The sequence below is a fragment of the Miniopterus natalensis genome, chromosome X, assembly GCF_054644295.1.
Source record: "Miniopterus natalensis isolate mMinNat1 chromosome X, mMinNat1.hap1, whole genome shotgun sequence".
NCBI classification, from domain to species: Eukaryota; Metazoa; Chordata; class Mammalia; order Chiroptera; family Miniopteridae; genus Miniopterus; species Miniopterus natalensis.
In genome coordinates this window covers 72,902,970-72,921,476 of record NC_142103.1, presented here as the reverse complement: position 1 = coordinate 72,921,476, position 18,507 = coordinate 72,902,970, and the positions used below count along the sequence as shown (strand labels likewise).

Genomic DNA, 18,507 nt, shown 5'->3' with positions numbered 1-18,507 from the left:
GACCAGAGGCTGTCTCTGACAAGTTAGACATCCTGGAGTTGCATGGGTACACAAAAGGACTATGGAGAAAGGGAAACTACCTTTGCCTAAGCATGGGCCCAGGGTGTTCTGGTGAGTCTCCATCCCTATTCAACCAGCCTATGAGTGTGAGAAATTGGCTCTGCCCATCACTGGGCAGGTGTTTTCATTGGACCACTACCCACTTACCAAGACAGAAAGTTCTTGCAGCTGTTGATAGTTAAGAAGGTTATAAGGCCACTCTCCTGGCAATAAAAGTAGCCACCTCAGGATCAACAGTTGGTGTTTTATCTGCTGTTCAGAGATAAGTCCAGTATCTCTGACTCCAAAAGTAAGACATGATCTGATTATAAAAATGGCCTTCCACCTTTGCTACTAATCCCAAGCACTGAAGAAGGGTGGAATGGTATCCTCATTGTCCCAGCCCAGGACCCTCACTAACCCTTACTTTTCAGTAAGTTACTTGTAGCCCTATTGAAAGCATTAATTTTCTTGGTAGTCATGTTCCTTTATTGTGTTGTGTCCCACATCCCAAGTGACATGGGGAACAAAACCAAGGGGTGTGTTAAGATGATGGAGTGCAGGTAAGCGTCTAGTTGACATATGGTCTGAATCCCAAGGTAAATTTGTAATTTGGCCATGCTCAACATTAGGGAAGCTGAGAGATGGCCTGAGCCTTTCTTTTTCAAATCACGAGTGGAGAAGCAGAAGAGCTCCTTTCTTGACTGGACTTGGACACAGAAAACAAAATTCACTGGGAAGACCCCTAAAATAAATTTTTTTCAAAATTAAAATTTTCCCATTTATACAAACCTGTGCATTGTTTATAAATGCCTGATCTAAAATAGTGAGTGGAGGACAGTTTTAAAAAGCTCAATAAAATATAGTCAGTTACTTCAGAAAGTAAAAAAAGCTAATTGCAAGGTATTATATACAAATTTAAAAAGTATTCAAAAGCATTTCAAATACCAATAAGAGTTTCAAATGGAGTATTTTATTCACATGTTACTTGTCTTTTTAACATATACACACACACTGACATACTCTGACTGGTCTGCGTGAACAAGGGTTGTCTAAATATCCTAAGGAAAAATGAAAAATTAAAAAATATATTAATTTTTCATTGTTATACACAATTACATCCACATCACTTACAAAGCTATTACTGATTCTGTCCAAGGAAGCAAAATGATATAGGAAGAGGAAACTTGTGGGTAAGTTCATCAGTGAAACATAACTGAGATCTCAACATGAGAAAGCTGACAAAACACGAATTTTTGCTGTGAAATTTTTCTTTGCAAAATATGGAGTAAAGTCTGTCAATGGCCAGTAAATAAGAGAAGGTGGTGAACTTTTGTAGTCAATTCTCACAGTATTATGCAGTGTGCAGGGATAGCAAGAAAACTGCTCAGTCCTTCTCTGGGACTAGTTTCAGAACTTTTCCAATTGCAATGGTCTTACCCTCATCTCTTAAAGTAAAGCGACCCATCTGAGGAAAATCTTTGAATGTCTCAAGGCATATAGTTCCTGCTGTCCTTAAACGGGCAATGCACACTTGGTCTTGTTTCACGAAGCGGGGCCGAGTCTTACTTTTTTCTCCAGATTTTTTATCTACCAAGGAGATTAAGGCTGTTATCTCAACTTCCTCAATACAAGTATGAATGTGCAGCACCGCATTATAACCTGGGCAGATGATGGACTTGTGCTCAATAATCACTATCTGAACATCAAATGTGCGTCCAGAATGGCAAAGATTATTAGGGTCACAAAGTATGAATCCTGGAAGAATCTCTTCTTCTTCAATTCCCTTCAGTCTGATTTTAAGGTTTTCACCCGGGGCTACATAATCAGTTTCAGCATCATCAGAAAGTATTCCAAGAACTTCCACATTGTGCTTGTTTGGCATCATCACAAGCTGCTGGCCTTTAAAAATGGATCCTGATTCCAGCTTTCCCAGGACCACAGTGCCCATATCCTTGTACTTATCCACAATTGGCAGTCTAATAGGTCCATCAATTGATCTGTTGAAGTTTGGCATGTTATCCAAATATGGAATAAATGGTAATCCAGTGTACCAGGGGCAGAAATCTGATTGCTCTTTAATATTTGCCCCAGTTAGCCCTGAGCAGGGCATAAAGTGAATGTCCTTTTTGGGGCTGAAGCCGACTTTTTTCAAAAAGGGAACCAGTTTTTCTTTGCATTCTTCATATCTCTCGCTGCTCCAATTTACTGTGGGATCATCCATCTTATTAATAAGCACTATTAAATGTTTTACACCTGCTGTTTTTGCCAACATAGCATGTTCTCTTGTCTGTCCACCTTTTTCAAAGCCAGTTTCAAACTCTCCTTTCCTGGCAGAAATGACCAATACAGCCAAATCAGCTTGAGAAGCACCACCAATCATATTTGGGACAAAACTCTTGTGGCCAGGGGCATCTAGAATTGTAAAATGTTTCTTTTCTGTTTCAAAATAGGCACGACCCACTTCTACTGTTTTACCCTTGTCTCGTTCTTCTTGATTTGTATCTAAGGCCCAGGACAAATACCAAGTTTCTCTGTTTTTTTCTTTAGCTTCTCTTTCATATTTCTCAAGTGTTCTTTTGTCAACCATTCCTGTCAAAAACATTATCTGTCCTCCAATGGTTGACTTGCCAGCATCTACATGCCCAATGAATACAACATTTACATGTTCTTTTTTAGAAGCACCTGAGGGTAGGACTGCAAATTTAGATTTTCTCATTTCCTCTTTCTCCATCATTTCCTGACCACTTTCTTCTGGGGGCCCGGAATCTCCCAATGAACAACCCCCTGGCTCGGCTTCACTTACTTCTTTATTGTGCTCCCATGACTCCTCTAGTACCATGTCCACCTCTCCATTTTCTACAACAGGTTCTGAAAGTTCCATGGTAACGGCTGAATTGGAACCTTCACACACCACTATCTGTTCCTCTTTGGAATGTTCCACAGGTGCACCCAGTCCCAGCCTTTTACCTTGAGGGTTGCCCGAGCCGGTGCAGGTTTCCTCGATGCTGGTGGCGTCTGCCGGTGGGGTCTGCGCCTGGGCCGGGCCCCGCAGGAAGGACGGCACGAACTCAGCGGCGTGGACGTTAGGCACGAAGGGTTTGGCGTTGACGTTGAGCTGACGGCTGAAGGCCGAGCTGAGGAGCTCACGCTGGGCCTCGGCCACCGCCGCCGCAGGGGCTGGGTCCCTGCTAGGGGCTGAACCTACGGCTTCCATGTCCACCTGGTCCCAGCAGTCGGGCGCCGAGTCGCTGCTGCTGCTGCTGCTGCTACCCGTATCCATCATCTGAGGACCTGATGAGTGGCGGGGAGGGAGCGGAGTCAGCAGGACAGAAAGAGCGGGCTACGCAGACAGGGGGAAGGCAGAGAGAGCGCAGGGCCAACGGGTAGCGACACGCACCTTAGCGGCAGCGCGGGGGCAGCGAAGTACCGACGCTGCATTCGCAGCTGCGGCGGCGGCAGCAGATATGGCGGCTCAAGCCTCTCCTCCTGTGTGAGCGGATCTCCTCCCCCAAACCCCAACCACTTCCGACTCCTCCACCGCCACCGCCGACCCAGCGCCGGGCACGGATTGACCCCTCGCTGCAATCCGTACGCCTGGCCTCCTTAGTTCTGTCATGGGCCAAGTCCAAAAGTATAATTTTTAGAATGAAAATTTGTAGTTAGTTTGTTCACACCATCTGGGAGAGCAATTTGACCACGATTTAATGGTTAAACCTAGACAGGCACATTTGATTTAAAATTCTACTCAAAGATTCAAGTAAAAATAAAAATTCCTATTGAACAAACGGAGGCAATATGTGGGTTAACTACCTAGAAACCTAACAACCAAAGGAAGAAATTAGTGACTAGGGAAGCGCTCATAAAATACATGAAGGTGTAGCTGAATCTAGGAAATGCAGCTTTAAATCATTCATTCATTTGAAACCCAGAAGATTTTTTGTTTTGCCTTTTTCATTTGGCTCCCATAAGCCTGTAAGTTTATCTGATGGCTTCAATGGTGTAAGGGCGGGCTTACAACGTCTTTTCATGTTTAACAGTCTGCCTGTCTGCATGGAAGAACCTTTTCCCAGTGGAGCTGCCCAACCTACAGCATGTGCAGGTGCCTGGACAATGACTGCCCTGCTATATATACTGTGTGGTGCATCACATACTCAAGCACTAGACTCAGATTGCTTTATTCTTATGAAAAAGCAGAATCTGGGTGTACCTGCCCCAATCACCAGCACCTCCCCACAGTACACCCTAGGTGCACACACTTTCCTGCCTCATTCTGGGGGCCTGGAACCCTACTCATTGCTGGTAATGGGTTTGCTTTAAGAAAGCATCAGTGTCATCAATTAGTGACAACATCATGGGGCTGTGGGTATCAGCCTAATTAAACCAACTGAGACGTCCGAAATCGACAAAATCCATAAGACCCTAGCCAATAGAATCTCACTCAGAAAGAGATTGTAACACTTGAGCCAAAGCCTAGAAGACCTACTTTGTAAATTAATTTAGGTCAGACTGAAATAGAAAAAAGGTACTGGGAAAATACAATGTGCTAGTATAAGATGAAGCCACAGAGTTGGATATTAAATAAATCCAACAGCAAGTCAAAATATTAAAAAAACTAGTAACTGATTTATAACTTAAGAATTGTGTTCTCCAGATTTTAATGGTGCACAAAAATCCTGTGTCTAACATACTGGGATCCTTGATGGTTTCATTCTGGAGCTACCACCCTTTTACTAGCTCTGTGCTGTCCTCAAGCTATTAGTTATCAACCAACCCCCTTCATTCTTTTTGCCTCAGGTAATGGCTTAATTATTTGCTGTCACATAAAGAGAATGTGTGTATCTATTCACACTGAATGTGGGAAAACGAGAGGTTGAATGTGTGGAAACCCTTGGACAATACCCACAAATGTGCTGGAGCCTTTCTTGGGCATGCTGTGAACTTAAGATAGACTTAATAAAATGTCTCTGGGAGAACTTGTCAAGGTTTAGGCAGTCATGTTCACATAAGGTTAGTAATAGCAAGGAAGCAGGAAAGACCTGGGATGTCTCTTTTATCTGTGTCAATTGCATTGATCATGAGAATATTAGCATGACTACTACTTAGTAATATGCTAAGTTAAAGAACAGAGGATGGTTCACTTTTAGTACCTTAAAGGAAAAATGAGAAATAGTGAATGGATGTTTTCATAAGCCATCATTCTTGAGGCTCAGGGGAAGGCAGGTCCACACAAGAGAGAGATACACTGCCCAGGCTGTGTCCACAGAGACTAACCTTGGACAAAGCTCTTGGTTTATGTAATGGAGTGATTGTCTCCAGTTTATCTGGCCAGTATTTAATAATTTTTCTCCTTAAAATTTTTATTGTAAAATATAGCACAAATATAGAAAATCACATAAAACAAAAGTATAGCTTATTGACTTAGAAGGGAAACATGCTTGTAACCACCACCCACATCAATAATTAGAAAGTTGCCAGCCAACTCAGAAGGCCTCCCTGTACCCCACTGAATGACAACCCACTCCTTCCACCCTTAATTGTTAACCACTATCCTGACATTTATGGTAATCACCTCCATGATTTTGTGTATAGTTTTAGCACACAAAAGTATGCTCAAACACTATAGTTCAATTTTACCTAGCTTTTTTGATACTTCTTTTAACTCTCATAATCTACAGGTTCACTTTTTTCATGTCTTTTATTCATTGAAGAAAGTGGGTTGTGTGACTTGTAGAATTTTTACACTCTTGACTTTGCTGCTTGTATCCCTATGGTATAGATTTGAATATTCCTTTTTGCTTTGTATTTCCTGTGAATCAATAATTGTATCTATGAGCTTGAATAGATAAATGTGCAATTTTTAGCAAGAATACTTCAAGGAAGTTTTTGAATACTTCCATAAAGAGGCACATAAGGTCTAGTTGTGACTCCTTTTACAGTTAGCAGCAATTAACGATAATTATGTAATAACATATCATTAGAGGTTGTGAAATGTGATATTGTACTTCTGTCATTCTTCCTTTCTTTATTAGCTGGAATACTGCTTTAAAACAATTTCCCTTCATCAACAATTTTGTTACTTTGAGGTTCCAATTGTAAAGAAAATGCTTAATTATTTCTCTTTATTTGAGAATTTTCAAAAATAATGATTAGGTTGCCTACAATCCTTCACAGATGAAAAATAAGGATATTTCAAAAGAGTAATTATGGATTATTGGATTTACATATATTTGGTGTGTTTTAAACAATTTCCCTTACTATACGTATTGATGTTAAGATAGTCCATCATTGGCCAGTGGAAGCCTCTTCAAGTTGGGTTCTAAATGGTTTTGAGACTATACTAGTAGTCTTCCATGGTTTATTATCTGGTACAACAAAATGTACCAGACCAATTGTACACATTTCTGCCAAACCAGGAATACTAGTTCTCAATGATAACAGGGCATGATGACATTAGAAGATAGAACAATTATTCATTTGATTTATCTCACCTACACATATAGTAGTCTCAGTATGACCACCACCAATATGAATAGAGAAAACATATTTTTTAAAATAAATTCTCCATATTCTCTATCAGTATGTCATAGTTGAACTACATCTATTTGATAATAGTCCACTTTTGTTGAGTGTTTCCTAGGCTCAAGTTATATTTTAATTATCTTTTGTGAATTCTCTCATTTTATTTTCCATTCCATTCTGTGAAGGAAATAATCTTATCACTCTGTTTTACAGATAAGAAATGGATGTTTAGTAAGGCTGAGTGAATTATCTAAGGTCACATAGCTAGTAAGTAGTAGACTTGGTGTTCAAACACAGAGAGTATGATTCTAATCCATACTGGCTTATAGAATCTATTACATAGGAAGAAAAGAATATGGAGATTTGGTGGGTTAAAATCACAAATCGGAGAAGAAGGTAAAGTATTCGATTATCTGGAGGGAATGGAAATATGGGTGAATTTAAGAAAGAAAGGATAATTCAGTGAATTTCTTTTAAAAAAAAATATTTTTATTGATTTCAGAGAGAGGAAAAGAGAGGGAGAGGGATAGAAACATCAATGATGAAAGAGAGTCATTGATCGGCTGCTTCTTGCACACTTCTTACTGGAGATTGAGCCCACAACCCAGGCATGTGCCCTGACCAGGAATCGAACCTCGATCTTGAGTCATAGGTCAATGCTCAACGGCTGAACTACACAGTCCGGACCAGTGAATTTCTTTTATGAGGACTTATGTTTTCTTCCCGAAGTAGGAAAAGACCCTGTGGAGATTGTGAGGGAAGGTTGCAATTTAAAAAAAATAAGGAATGGGGGAAGATTTAGACTAGACTTTTGGGGTGTGGGAGAGGTGGCTGTCTTAGGAGTAGTAAAATTATTTTATTAAGAATTCCAGTTAAACAAAAGAAGGTTAGACTAGAAATTTAATAGTCCAGGTTTTGAGATTTCCCTCTTACTCCAACATACTTCTACCATCACTGGGCAGCCTGGAGCACAAGCAGAGTTTTGTTTCATCCTGATTTAAGGAATAGTAATGTCAGATGGTTGAAAGGAGAATAACAGGAAAATACCAAGGGGCTAGTGAACACAGGCTTAAGAACACTGTGTTGGATGCTTTATATTGAGTCCATAGTGATCCACAGTGGAAAGGAACAAAGACCTCATGGTCACCATTATTACATGCTAGGAAATTCATTATTTTGAAATTAGGTAAGCAGAAGGTAAATAATGAAACAATTATCTTGTGTTTGGCATATGAACTGTAACATTGGTTACCAAATAGTCAATGAGAGAAATTTCTCATCAGAAAATAATTCCATCAATAAATGAAGGATAGATAGAATTAAAACATCTCCATTTTAGCTTCAAATGACCCAAGTGCTCTAAGCAAAGAGCACCAATATCTGTTCCCATTACAAAAAGAAGGACATCTATACAGTATGTGTTTCCTGAGGGACTAATGCGACACTATCTCTGAGACATTCTTGCCAAAATATGAAGATTGAACCATATCTAAATTATATCTAGATCTAAATCTCAATTTACATGAAAGACATCTAAATATCTAACTCCCTGTCACAAATGGCAGGATTTCTTTCTTTCTCGTGGGTGAATAATATTTCATTGTATGCCCTTTTATCAAGAAGCAGAATCTTCCACAGAAGACCTCCATACATTCCCCATTCACCTCATTGGACAGAACTGAGTCTCGTGGCCACCATTAGATGTAAAGGAGGCTGCAAAACCATCATCTGACAAAGGAGAAAGAGATAGCCATGGACTGGATTGGGGAAATCCTGAGTCACACCCTGGGATGGACATATGACTTCTTTAAACAAAACCAGTTTTTCTTAACCATAGGACATCAGTATGAAAAGCTTTTGGATCAGCAATCAACAAATCTAGTGAGGATAAGAAGCAGGGCTCCAGGGTAAAAAAAAACCCACAAAAACAGTCAAAGGTAATGACTGAATATGAACTAAAGGGATTAAACTTACAAAGATTGCACTATATACTGTTTCCAGGCACTTTCGTACCTGCTACCTAGTTCAGTTTTCACATCAATCTTATAAACAAGGTAACCAACATCATCTCCAAATCATGCATGAGTGACCAGAGAGGAGAAACAAGGTGGCTTGTTCAGGGTTTGGGTTAGTGGTTCCATTCTGCATTATTTTACTTCTGTTATGGATCATAGGTAGCCCTGTCTATGGCTTGCTGAATTTATCATGGAAAACGTAAACTGGATGGGAAAGAGGTCCACTATTTGCTAAACACAGTGCTGGGCATATTCCATGTCAAGAAGGGCACATTTTGATTCTGGCCCCTTCTCTGATGATAGGAGATGTTGGCAGAAATGGGGCTGACAGAATGGCTCAAAACTGATCCTGCCTGTATGAGCTAAATTTTATTCCCTCAAAATTCGTATATTAAGCCCTAACCCCCAGTATCTCAGATTATGACTGTATTTGAGATACGGCCTTTAAAGAGGTAATTAAGTTAAAATGAGGCTGTTGGGGTAAGTCCTACATCAGTCTGACTGGTGTCTTATAAGAGGAAATTAGGACACACAGAAAGAAACCATGGTGAGTGATTACAGAGGGATGGACATGGGAAGAGGCAGCAAGAGGGTGTCCATGTGCAAAACAAAGAGAGAGGCCTCAGGGGAAATCAACCCTGCAGGCACCTTGATTTTGGACTTCCAGCCTCCAGAACTGTGAGAAATAAATTTCTGTTCTTTAAGCTACCCAGTCTGTGGTATTTTGTTATGACAGACCTTAAAGATGAAACATGCTAAATAGGATCACATGAATTCAGCCATGCACTGGCACAGGAATGCCGGGCTTCACACTCCTAAGGAAGTGAAGCTTGTCAATCTTACCATACTCAGAGATGGTTGCCATGCTTGTCATGTTGCTAATTGTTCTGATCTAGTCACAAAGAGTGAGTTTGGTGAGCATTTGGTTCAATAAGCACCTACGGAGCCAAATTCAGGTCTTGCCAGAATATCAAAGAAAGTTCCTAGAAGACCATTCTTATGCCCCATCGCTCCACTCCATGCCAATAACAGGTTGCCATTCATGGAGACAAATAGCTGTTCTTTATTATTTCAACATTAGTCCCCTACAATGCTTTACCCAATACCAGAATTTTGTGACTCATTTCTCTACTATCCTTAATTTCCATCCTTTAAGACTTGGGACTCTTCTGATCTGGATCCTTTCAGTTGAACCCTATCTTCTAGTTAAGTAGATGCATGAGGCAAGACACTCTTTATAGACTAGCAAATAATTGTGAGTCTGTACTGAAAAACACTGGAAGAGAGGGAGAGTCCCATTATTAAAACAACTCAGAATCTAGTCTTTGGATGTTTAAAAAATATACCACTAAACTTTAACCAATTTTTTCAAATGGCATGTGATCATCAATTAAGACATAATTCTACAGACTCAGCTGTTGACATGTTCCATTTCCTTTTTCTTCTGCCAACCTATTGTACACTTACTAAACTCTCCCTAGGAAATCAAGGCACTGCAAGGCGAAAACATTTCTGTTCACTGTAGATACTGTAGATAAGTAAGAGCAAGGAGGTAGAACACACAGTGGAATGTCCTTTCTTTATTAATTTTATCTGTATGATAGTTTGCCTATTATGATAGTTTATCTGTATGATAGTTTGCCCATTATCTGTATCATGCTTGCCTATTAGTTATAAAATCTGTCTTGCAATAAATGAAGCAAACCCTTCAAATACCCAAATGATTAAGGAGGAGTAGCGGAGTGGCTGGTTGCTATTTCTGTCAATCCTCCTGGTGTATATCAGAAAGAAGACACTTAAAATGGGAGAAATTGATGTTTCTCTCTCTCTCTCTGCCATTCATGGAGACAAATAGCTGTTCTTTATTATTTCAACATTAGTCCCCTACAATGCTTTACCCAATACCAGAATTTTGTGACTCACTTCTCTACTATCTTTTCCTCTCTCTGAAATCAATAAAGATATATTTTTTTTTTTAAAAAAAAAGAAGTCTGAGGAATCATTGTAGATAATTTCATATCTCACTTAATTTAATCTTGAGTAGAAAATAAATTGTCTGTGATGAAAACCCTTTTAATTCTCTTCTGTTTCACAGAAGTTAGACCATTTCACTCATTTATTGACACATCACATCTGTTTCTTGGCAAGCTTATCAGAGAGAGGGCAATCATACTTGATCTTTGCCTCAGCATTCCTCTAAAACATCAGAGATGTGACTCGTAGGCACAGAGTGAGTTATGCACATGCCTACAGTGGGTTGTCAAAAGTTGGTTTTAAATTTTTCTTACCAACCCAAATGTTATGGATACCTTGTTATTTTTACTCTTTAGGACACATGCTACCTTAAAAACATTATGCTAAGTGAAATGACCCAGACACAAATGGACAAACAGTGGATGACCTTAAATATATGAAATGTCTAGAATAGGCAAATTCATACAGACAGAGAGTACATTAGAGGACACCAGGGAAAGTGGGAGAAGGAAGGTGGGAGTTATTGTTCAATGGGTACAGAGTTTCTGTTCAGGGCAATGAAAAGGGTTTGGAAATAATGGTGATGGTTGCATGATGCTGTGAATCTAATGCCACTGAATTGTACACTTAAATATGGTTAAAGTAGCCAATTGCATGCCATATATGTCTTACCACCATAAAAACATTTAAAAAAACTCATTAAGGCTTTTTGATCAAGAAGCTGAAGTGTCTCCTGAGGACCAGATGCTGCCATTAGAAAGAGGTCTCTGAGTATGTCTTTGGATGAAGATTGCAGAGCCCAAGGCAGAGTGTCCAGTACACAGCAAGGGTTCCATAGGTATTAGCTGCACTTAAGCCATAGTCTGTCCTTACCCTTTCTGTGCAGAAGTTGTATTTCTGAAGACTCGGACAAATCCTACACACCTGTCAATGATAGCCTTTTGCTTGCATTTCTTTCCCAGATCCTTCCTCTCTCTTCCCCTCTATTCTTCTGTTTCTGATATGCTGTTACACTCAAATGTTGAATTCTTGCCTGGCCATCATGGCTCAGAGGTTGAGCATCAACCTATGATCCAGGAGATCTAGGTTCGATTCCCGGTCAAGGCACATGCCAGGGTTGCAGGTTCAATCCCCAGTAGGGGACGTGCAGGAGGCAGCTGATCAATGACTCTCTCTCATCATTGATGTTTCTCTCTCTCTCTCCCTCTCCCTTCCTCTCTTTGAAATCAATAAAGACATATATTTTTAAAAAAATACTGAATTCTTAATATCACTAATTGCATTTTGCAGTTTTCCATTTTCCAGTGTATCCATGCAATAGATTTTTAAATTCTAGTTTTCTGATGAAATCTCAATTTTATCATCCATATTCATGAACATATTAATCTTAATTATTGCATTGCCCATGTCTGATCATTCTAATATTGGGGTCTTCTGGGTCTTCTCTTTCCTCTTCTTCTTTTCTTAATCTGTTTTTTCATATGTCTGGTGGTTGCATTAAATGTCTCCCTTCTGTGGAGGAAGAAACAACTTCTGTGATGTTTCTCCCTCCACAGAAGTTTCACCCTCTTTCTGGCAAGCTGCTAGTGTAGTTGCAGTCATATTAATCCATCAGGGACTGAGCTCTACCCAGGATACTTCAGGCTTTCTAAGGCTTGGATTGGCTCTGGTTTTTCCTCCCTTCATGTTGCGCTCTCCAGGGGTCCCAGATGTCACCTTGAAGTGTTTACTGGGGTCCTCTTTTTGGGGAGTTCTGAACTCAGTTTTATACTCTCCTATAGCATGGGACTGCTAAGAAATCTATTGAGACTTGCTCAGCCTTCTAGTAATATGTCCTATGCAGCTTAGGTATGGACAAACTCCTCGAGGAAGAAAACCATTCAATGTAGGTCTTGCTTCTCTCTGCCTTTCTTCTTCCTAAAATCTTGACTTCTCAGATATTGACTGGTTTATAAGTCTGGCTCCAAGGATTGTTTCCATAGCCCCATAAGTTTTCTGAACAGCTGATGTCTTCTCTGCCTCTTAGTGAGTGTTTTCCCTACTGAATGATGTCCCCTCAGGGCAGATTAAGATTCAGCAAATTCCCTGAGGGAAAAAGCAGCACAAGGTTGTTGGATTCCCTCATTGAGCTTCCATACTCTCCAGGCTCCTCTGCACTGATGTCCTGGACACAAAAGAAATTTCCTGATGCCTTCAGAGCAGAATTATTTTCTTTTATCTAGATTTTTTTTCATAAGATAATGTGGCAAGATAGTACTAAGCTAGGAATATTCCAGGGCAAGTGGAATGGAGAAACAGAGACAAGAAAATTAAACAATGCCCAACAGTTTGGGCAAATTACGGCCAGCTTGTGAATTGCATGACCCTATCTTCCTTAACCAAAGACACTTGAGAGCAAATGGTTCATATCTTCCTCTGTAACCAGAAAATACGTAGCCTAAATCACCATGGCCTTGGAAAATAGAGAACAAAGACTAAGTTGATGTCATTTGTGCCAGCTAAACCCAAAGACAGATGAAGTTGGGAAACAAATAACAAAAACCCCATTAAAATAAGACAGAGCTAAGATAAAACAGACCAAAAAATAATACAAAACTCCCCTATACACTCATTTTGATGCATCAGTATATTAAAAATGCACCTGGAAAGCTGATGAATATTCTACTGAAACCCTCCTCGAAGATTCTCACCTGCAAAAAAAAAAAAAGGATCAAAAGCTTTTACGACAAAGACTTAACAAGAGCATGCCCCTGCCCCTTCCAGGGCATGAACTTCTTATTTCTAAGGGTCCCCATGAGACTTGAAACCAGGGGAGCAGTGGGCAGCAGCAGCCCATCCCAGGCTCACACCCCCTGATCTTGTCTCCAAGGCCCCTATTTTCTCTGACTTCTTAGTGAGCTAAAGCAGCCCTGCCTTGGTTCACTTCTTTCTTATAACATTTCTAGAGAGCAAAGCAGAACACTTCCAGGCTCTTCCCTGTTGTTTCTTCTACCTTAATTTCTTTCTTTGTTTCGCTCTCTCCAGCATTAATAAACCCACTCTTAAACCCATCTGAACTTGTGTTGTGAAATCTTTCCTACACAAAGTCAAGAACCCACACACTAATGCCAGTCTGAGGCAGACCCACTCCAGGCAGGTCCCTGTCCAGTAACAATAAGAGGACAGCAACAAGTTCTTTCACCATGGCCATAGCTGGAAGTGGAAATTACCCATACATGATTTTTAAGTTTATTCCTTAAAAAGAAATACCTAGGTCTGGCTCTAAAATATTTCTCCAAAAACTATTAATATCAGAGGTTTGAACTATCAGATATCAGTGTACTATCGCAGTTTAGCACACAAATTATGGAACTCCCTTTACTTTACTTTCATCACAGTAATTCTGTATATCTAACACTGTTCTAAAATATAAAGGTTATTTTTTACAATTACATTGCTACCATGTTACAGTAGTTTCAGTTATCTTGAGGCTATCTAGACAGAATATAATTTAAGATATGAAATGTCATTTCCTTAAAAAATGTCATTTTCTTTAAAATATATTTAAAAATAGTGGCTGAAAAATTCCCAAATTTGATGAAAAAAAAAATCACACACAAAAAACACAAAAACTCAACAACCATAAAACTACAGATTCAAGGAAATGAGTGAATTCCAAATAAGATAAACCCAAAGCAATCCTTGTGAAGACACAAGATACTGAAATTACTGAAATATCAAAAACAAAGAAAATAATCAAGAAATGAAGCACACAGAATGATATGTTATTTATAGGGGAAAACCAATTCAAGTGACACTAGATTTTTTTTTTTTTTTTTTTTTTGCCTCCAAGCATGAAGGATACAAGGAAGTGGGGTGATATTTTTTCAACTCTTTTTTAGGATGTAAATGTGATGAATTAATATTCATAAACATAGTGAAATCATTACCACAATCAAGTTAATTAATACAACCACCATCTCACATAATTACCTTTACTCTGTTGAGAAATGTGAGTTCTACTCTCTTAGCAAATACCACATGTACAATACATTATTATTAACTATAGTTACCATGCTGTTCATTAGATTCCCAGAAGTTATTCATCATGCAACTGAAAGTTTGTGTCCTCTGACAAACATTTCTCAAGTTCTTGAGGGAAAACATGAACAACTCCAAATTTTATATCTGGAGATACTATCCTATAGGAATGAGGTGGAATAAAGGTATACTCAAAACAAGGAAAACTCTGATAATTTGTGAATTGCAGATGTATCCTTAGATAATGGGTTAAAAAACTTTCCAAGCAAAATGGAAAGAATAATTGAAGAGGGCTTGGAACTGCACACAAAGAAGAAGATAAATGGAATGAAATAAAAATAGGTGTAAATAAAATAAACTATTCTTTTTCCCAGGAGCATCTTAAATCATTTTGATATTTGAGGCAAAAATTATGGCATCTGTTTTGATGCCAAATGCATGTAAAGTAATACTTGAGACAATTCTATTTTAAAAGTTAAGAGGGTAAATGGACTTAGGTGAAATTAAGAATTCTAACTTCATGCAAAATCATAAAACATCAAAACTGTAGATGGTGGCTACACATGTACATTATAATACTTAGAGTACCACCAAAAAAGACACAAGATGGTATATTCAAAAGCATTAGAAAGAAATTGAAATGGAAGTCTAAAACATATTCAAGTAATTCACAGGAATGCCAGGGGGGAAAAACCCACAGGAAAGAGAAACATAAGTTACAACAAAATATTTTTAAATGAAAACATAGAATAAAATTTTGAGATATGAATTCCTACTTTCAATATAAATGCTCTAAATACACCAATTAAAGACAGTGATGAGCAGAAATGATAAAAGAAAAGTCACCTAAATATATTCAATCTTAAAGAAATGCATTTCAAATACAACTACAAGAATAGATTGAAAGTAGGTTGATGGAAAAGAAGTGTATCATGTTAACATTATTTTAAAAACAGGAGTGGCTATATCAGTATTAGAGACTTCAAGGTAATAAAATTACTAGGCCCAGGAAGTCATAGCAATCCTAAATGTATCTTTATGCAGTAAAAATCAAGCCTGGAAGTACATGAGACAACTGATAGAGCTGAAAGGAATAATAGACAAATCCACAATTATAGTTGGGAAGTTCAATGCCTTACTGTCCAGAAATGATACCATGATTTTCTCTTTGAATTACAAAATAAAACTCAGGTGTGTGCTAAATTCCCAAGACAGATCTATAGCAACTGGTTTATGAATGTGGAAGAATTAACATTTAGAAAAACAAACTATATCAAATGTTGTATTTTGTACTATTCTGCAAAATATTCATCACTACACCCTTAGGTGACTTTCCCAAGTGGGAGTACTGTACATCCCTGTTGAACTCAACCATGTTCATGCAACTTATCTTGGTCTATGGTACATGTAGTCCTAATGGAAACTCTTTAAAATAGGTCACATTTGCCCTGCCTGGCATGGCTCAGCGGTTGAGCGTCGACCTAGGATCCAGGCGATAAGGGTTCGATTCCCTGTCAGGGCACATGCCCAGGTTGTGGGTTTGATCAGTGACTCTCTCATCATTGATGTTTCTATCTCTCTCTCTCCCTCTCCTTTCCTCTCTCTGACATCAATAAAGATATATTTAAAAAAATAAAATAAAATAGGTCACATTATACCATTCACATGTATTGATATGTCAGATACATTTCATTCCAAATCTTCTAAAGAACATTATGTAATGCTTTCTCTTACCTCCAATCAAAACCTTTAAGAACTAGCCATATCTTAAATGGGAGCTACATCTTGGAATGAATATGGTATGGAGTTGAGTCATAGCACAGAGGAAAAATCATATTGGGTTTCTTTGTTACCATGGTATAGCCTAGCCTAGGCAGGTTGATTTTCTGGACAAATGCAAATTATTTTTTTAAAAACACAAATCACAGTCTTAAAATAGGACAATAATGAAGATTAGAATGCAATTGCCCGGCCACGTGTGGCTCAGTGGTTGAGCGTCGACCTAGAATCCAGGCAATCAGGGTTTGATTCCCGGTCAGGGCACATGCCCCGGTTGAGGGCTCGATCAATGACTCTCTCATCATTGATGTTTCTATCTCTCTTTCTCCCTCTCCTTTCCTCTCTCGGAAATCAATAAAGATATATTTTTTTTTAAAAAAGATTAAAATGCAATGAACCAGAAAGAAAGGGCATATTTTATTGCAAAGGAGTACAATTTTCAGGGTTCTGGTCAAGATGGTGGAGCAGGTGGACATGGTACTCACCTCCTCTAATTAACTCATCGAAATTACAAATAATTATAGAACAATCAACCTGGTTAATCACCAGAAGACTAGCTGAACAAAAGTCCTATAACTAAAGATATAAAGAAGCAGTCACATAGAAACTGGTTGGAAGAGTGGGGTCGTGAAATGGGCTGGTCCTACACCCATGTATGGCAATTTAGAATCCAGAGGAATATTTTAACTGTAGAGGTCCCCCTGAAGAGGTAGAGGTCTCAGCCCCACACCAAACACCCTAGCTCAGAATACGAGTGCTATGCTTGGCCAGCCGTGGCTCAGTGGTTGAACATCAACCTATGATCCAGGAGGACCTATGATCCAGGAGATCCCAGTTCTATTTCCAGTCAGGGCACATGCCCGGGTTGCAGGCTTGATCCCTAGTAGGGGTCTGCAGGGAACAACGGATCAATGACGACTCTTTCATCATTAATGTTTCTATTTTTCTCTCTCCCTCTCCTTTCCTCTCTCTGAAATCAATAAAGATATACTGGGGGGCAAAAAGAATGCCAGTGCAGGGAAGAGGAACCCACATAACATCTTTCTGTGAAAATTGTGGAGATTCTCCCAGTCTGGGTGAGAAGGAAGGTGGCTGAAAATGCAGGGCTTCCTTTTAAAGGGCCTGTGCACAAACTCTTGCTCTCAGGCACTCACCTTGGCCTCCAGCAGAGGGACAGTGGCTCAGGGGCTGTCAGAGACAGTGGCTTCAGGATGAGGGCTGGAGGGAAGACTGCTGCCACTGTCTTTGTGTTGAGTCCTCCTCCTGCATGGCCCTCAGGCACCATCTTTCCTGTGTTGAGATTTCCCCAACAAGGTAAATCTGAATCTGCATTAGCCTGGTAAACTCCACTAGCTCCACTGAGGACTACGTGAGACTCTGCTCTACTCAACTCGCACATGGCAGCAGCCAGCCTAGACCCACCTGGAAATTAAAGAAACAATGCCATTTACAATTGCATCAAAAAAACAACAACCTAGGAATAAATTTAACCAAGGAGGTAAAAAGCTTGTACTCGGAAAATTATAAGGCATTGAAGAAAGAAATTGAAGAAAATACAAATAAGTGGAAGTATATACAGTGTTCATGATAAGAAGAATTAACATCATTAAAATGTACATACTACCCAAAGCAATCTATAGATTCAAGGTAATTGCTATCAAGGCAATTGCTATCAAAATATCAATGATGCTGTGGTCGGGTGACTCAGTTTGTTGGAATATCATCCATACACCAAAAGGTTTTGGATTCCATTCCCCCAGTCAGGGTGCATAAGGGAGGCAAACTATTGATGTTTCTCTCTCACACTGATGTTTCTCTCTCTCTCTCTTCCCCCCCTTCACTCCTCTCTTTCTCTCAAATCAATAAAAACATCCTCAGGTTAAGATTTTTAAAAATACCAATGGCTTTTTCCACAGAACTAGAACAAATAATCCTAAAATTTATATGGAACCACAAAACTCTGAACAGCCACAGCAACATTGAGTAAGAAGAATGAAGTTGAAGGTATCACACCACCTGATATCAAACTATACTACAAAGCTATAGTAATCAAAACAGAGTGTTACTGGCATGAAAACAGACACATAGACCAATGGAACTGAATAGAGAGCCCAGAAATAAACCCACATTTATATGGTCAGTTAATCTATGACTAAGG

The 18,507-nt window shown here is 39.2% G+C and overlaps 1 protein-coding gene across 1 annotated transcript; it reads right to left on the bottom strand.

The window, feature by feature from the left end:
- Positions 1-990: 990 nt before the first annotated feature.
- Positions 991-3,503, bottom strand: GSPT2 (G1 to S phase transition 2). The gene is made up of 3 exons (XM_087813594.1): positions 3,440-3,503; positions 1,480-3,333; positions 991-1,100 (listed from the first exon to the last, which is right to left on the bottom strand). Exons 2-3 carry the CDS (start codon positions 3,323-3,325, stop codon positions 1,036-1,038), a joined length of 1,911 nt encoding a protein of 636 aa, XP_087669720.1. The 5' UTR covers positions 3,326-3,333; positions 3,440-3,503; the 3' UTR covers positions 991-1,035.
- Positions 3,504-18,507: the final 15,004 nt, after the last annotated feature.

What these genes read in the sequence shown, in the direction of transcription:
- GSPT2 (XM_087813594.1), bottom strand. Translation starts at nt 3,325, where the DNA reads ATGATGGATACGGGTAGCAGCAGCAGCAGCAGCAGCGACTCGGCGCCC. An exon ending in CTTTACTTTAAGAGATGAGG is followed by an intron (nt 1,101 to 1,479) that starts GTAAGACCATTG and finishes ATTTTTCCTTAG; the next exon opens with GATATTTAGACAACCCTTGT.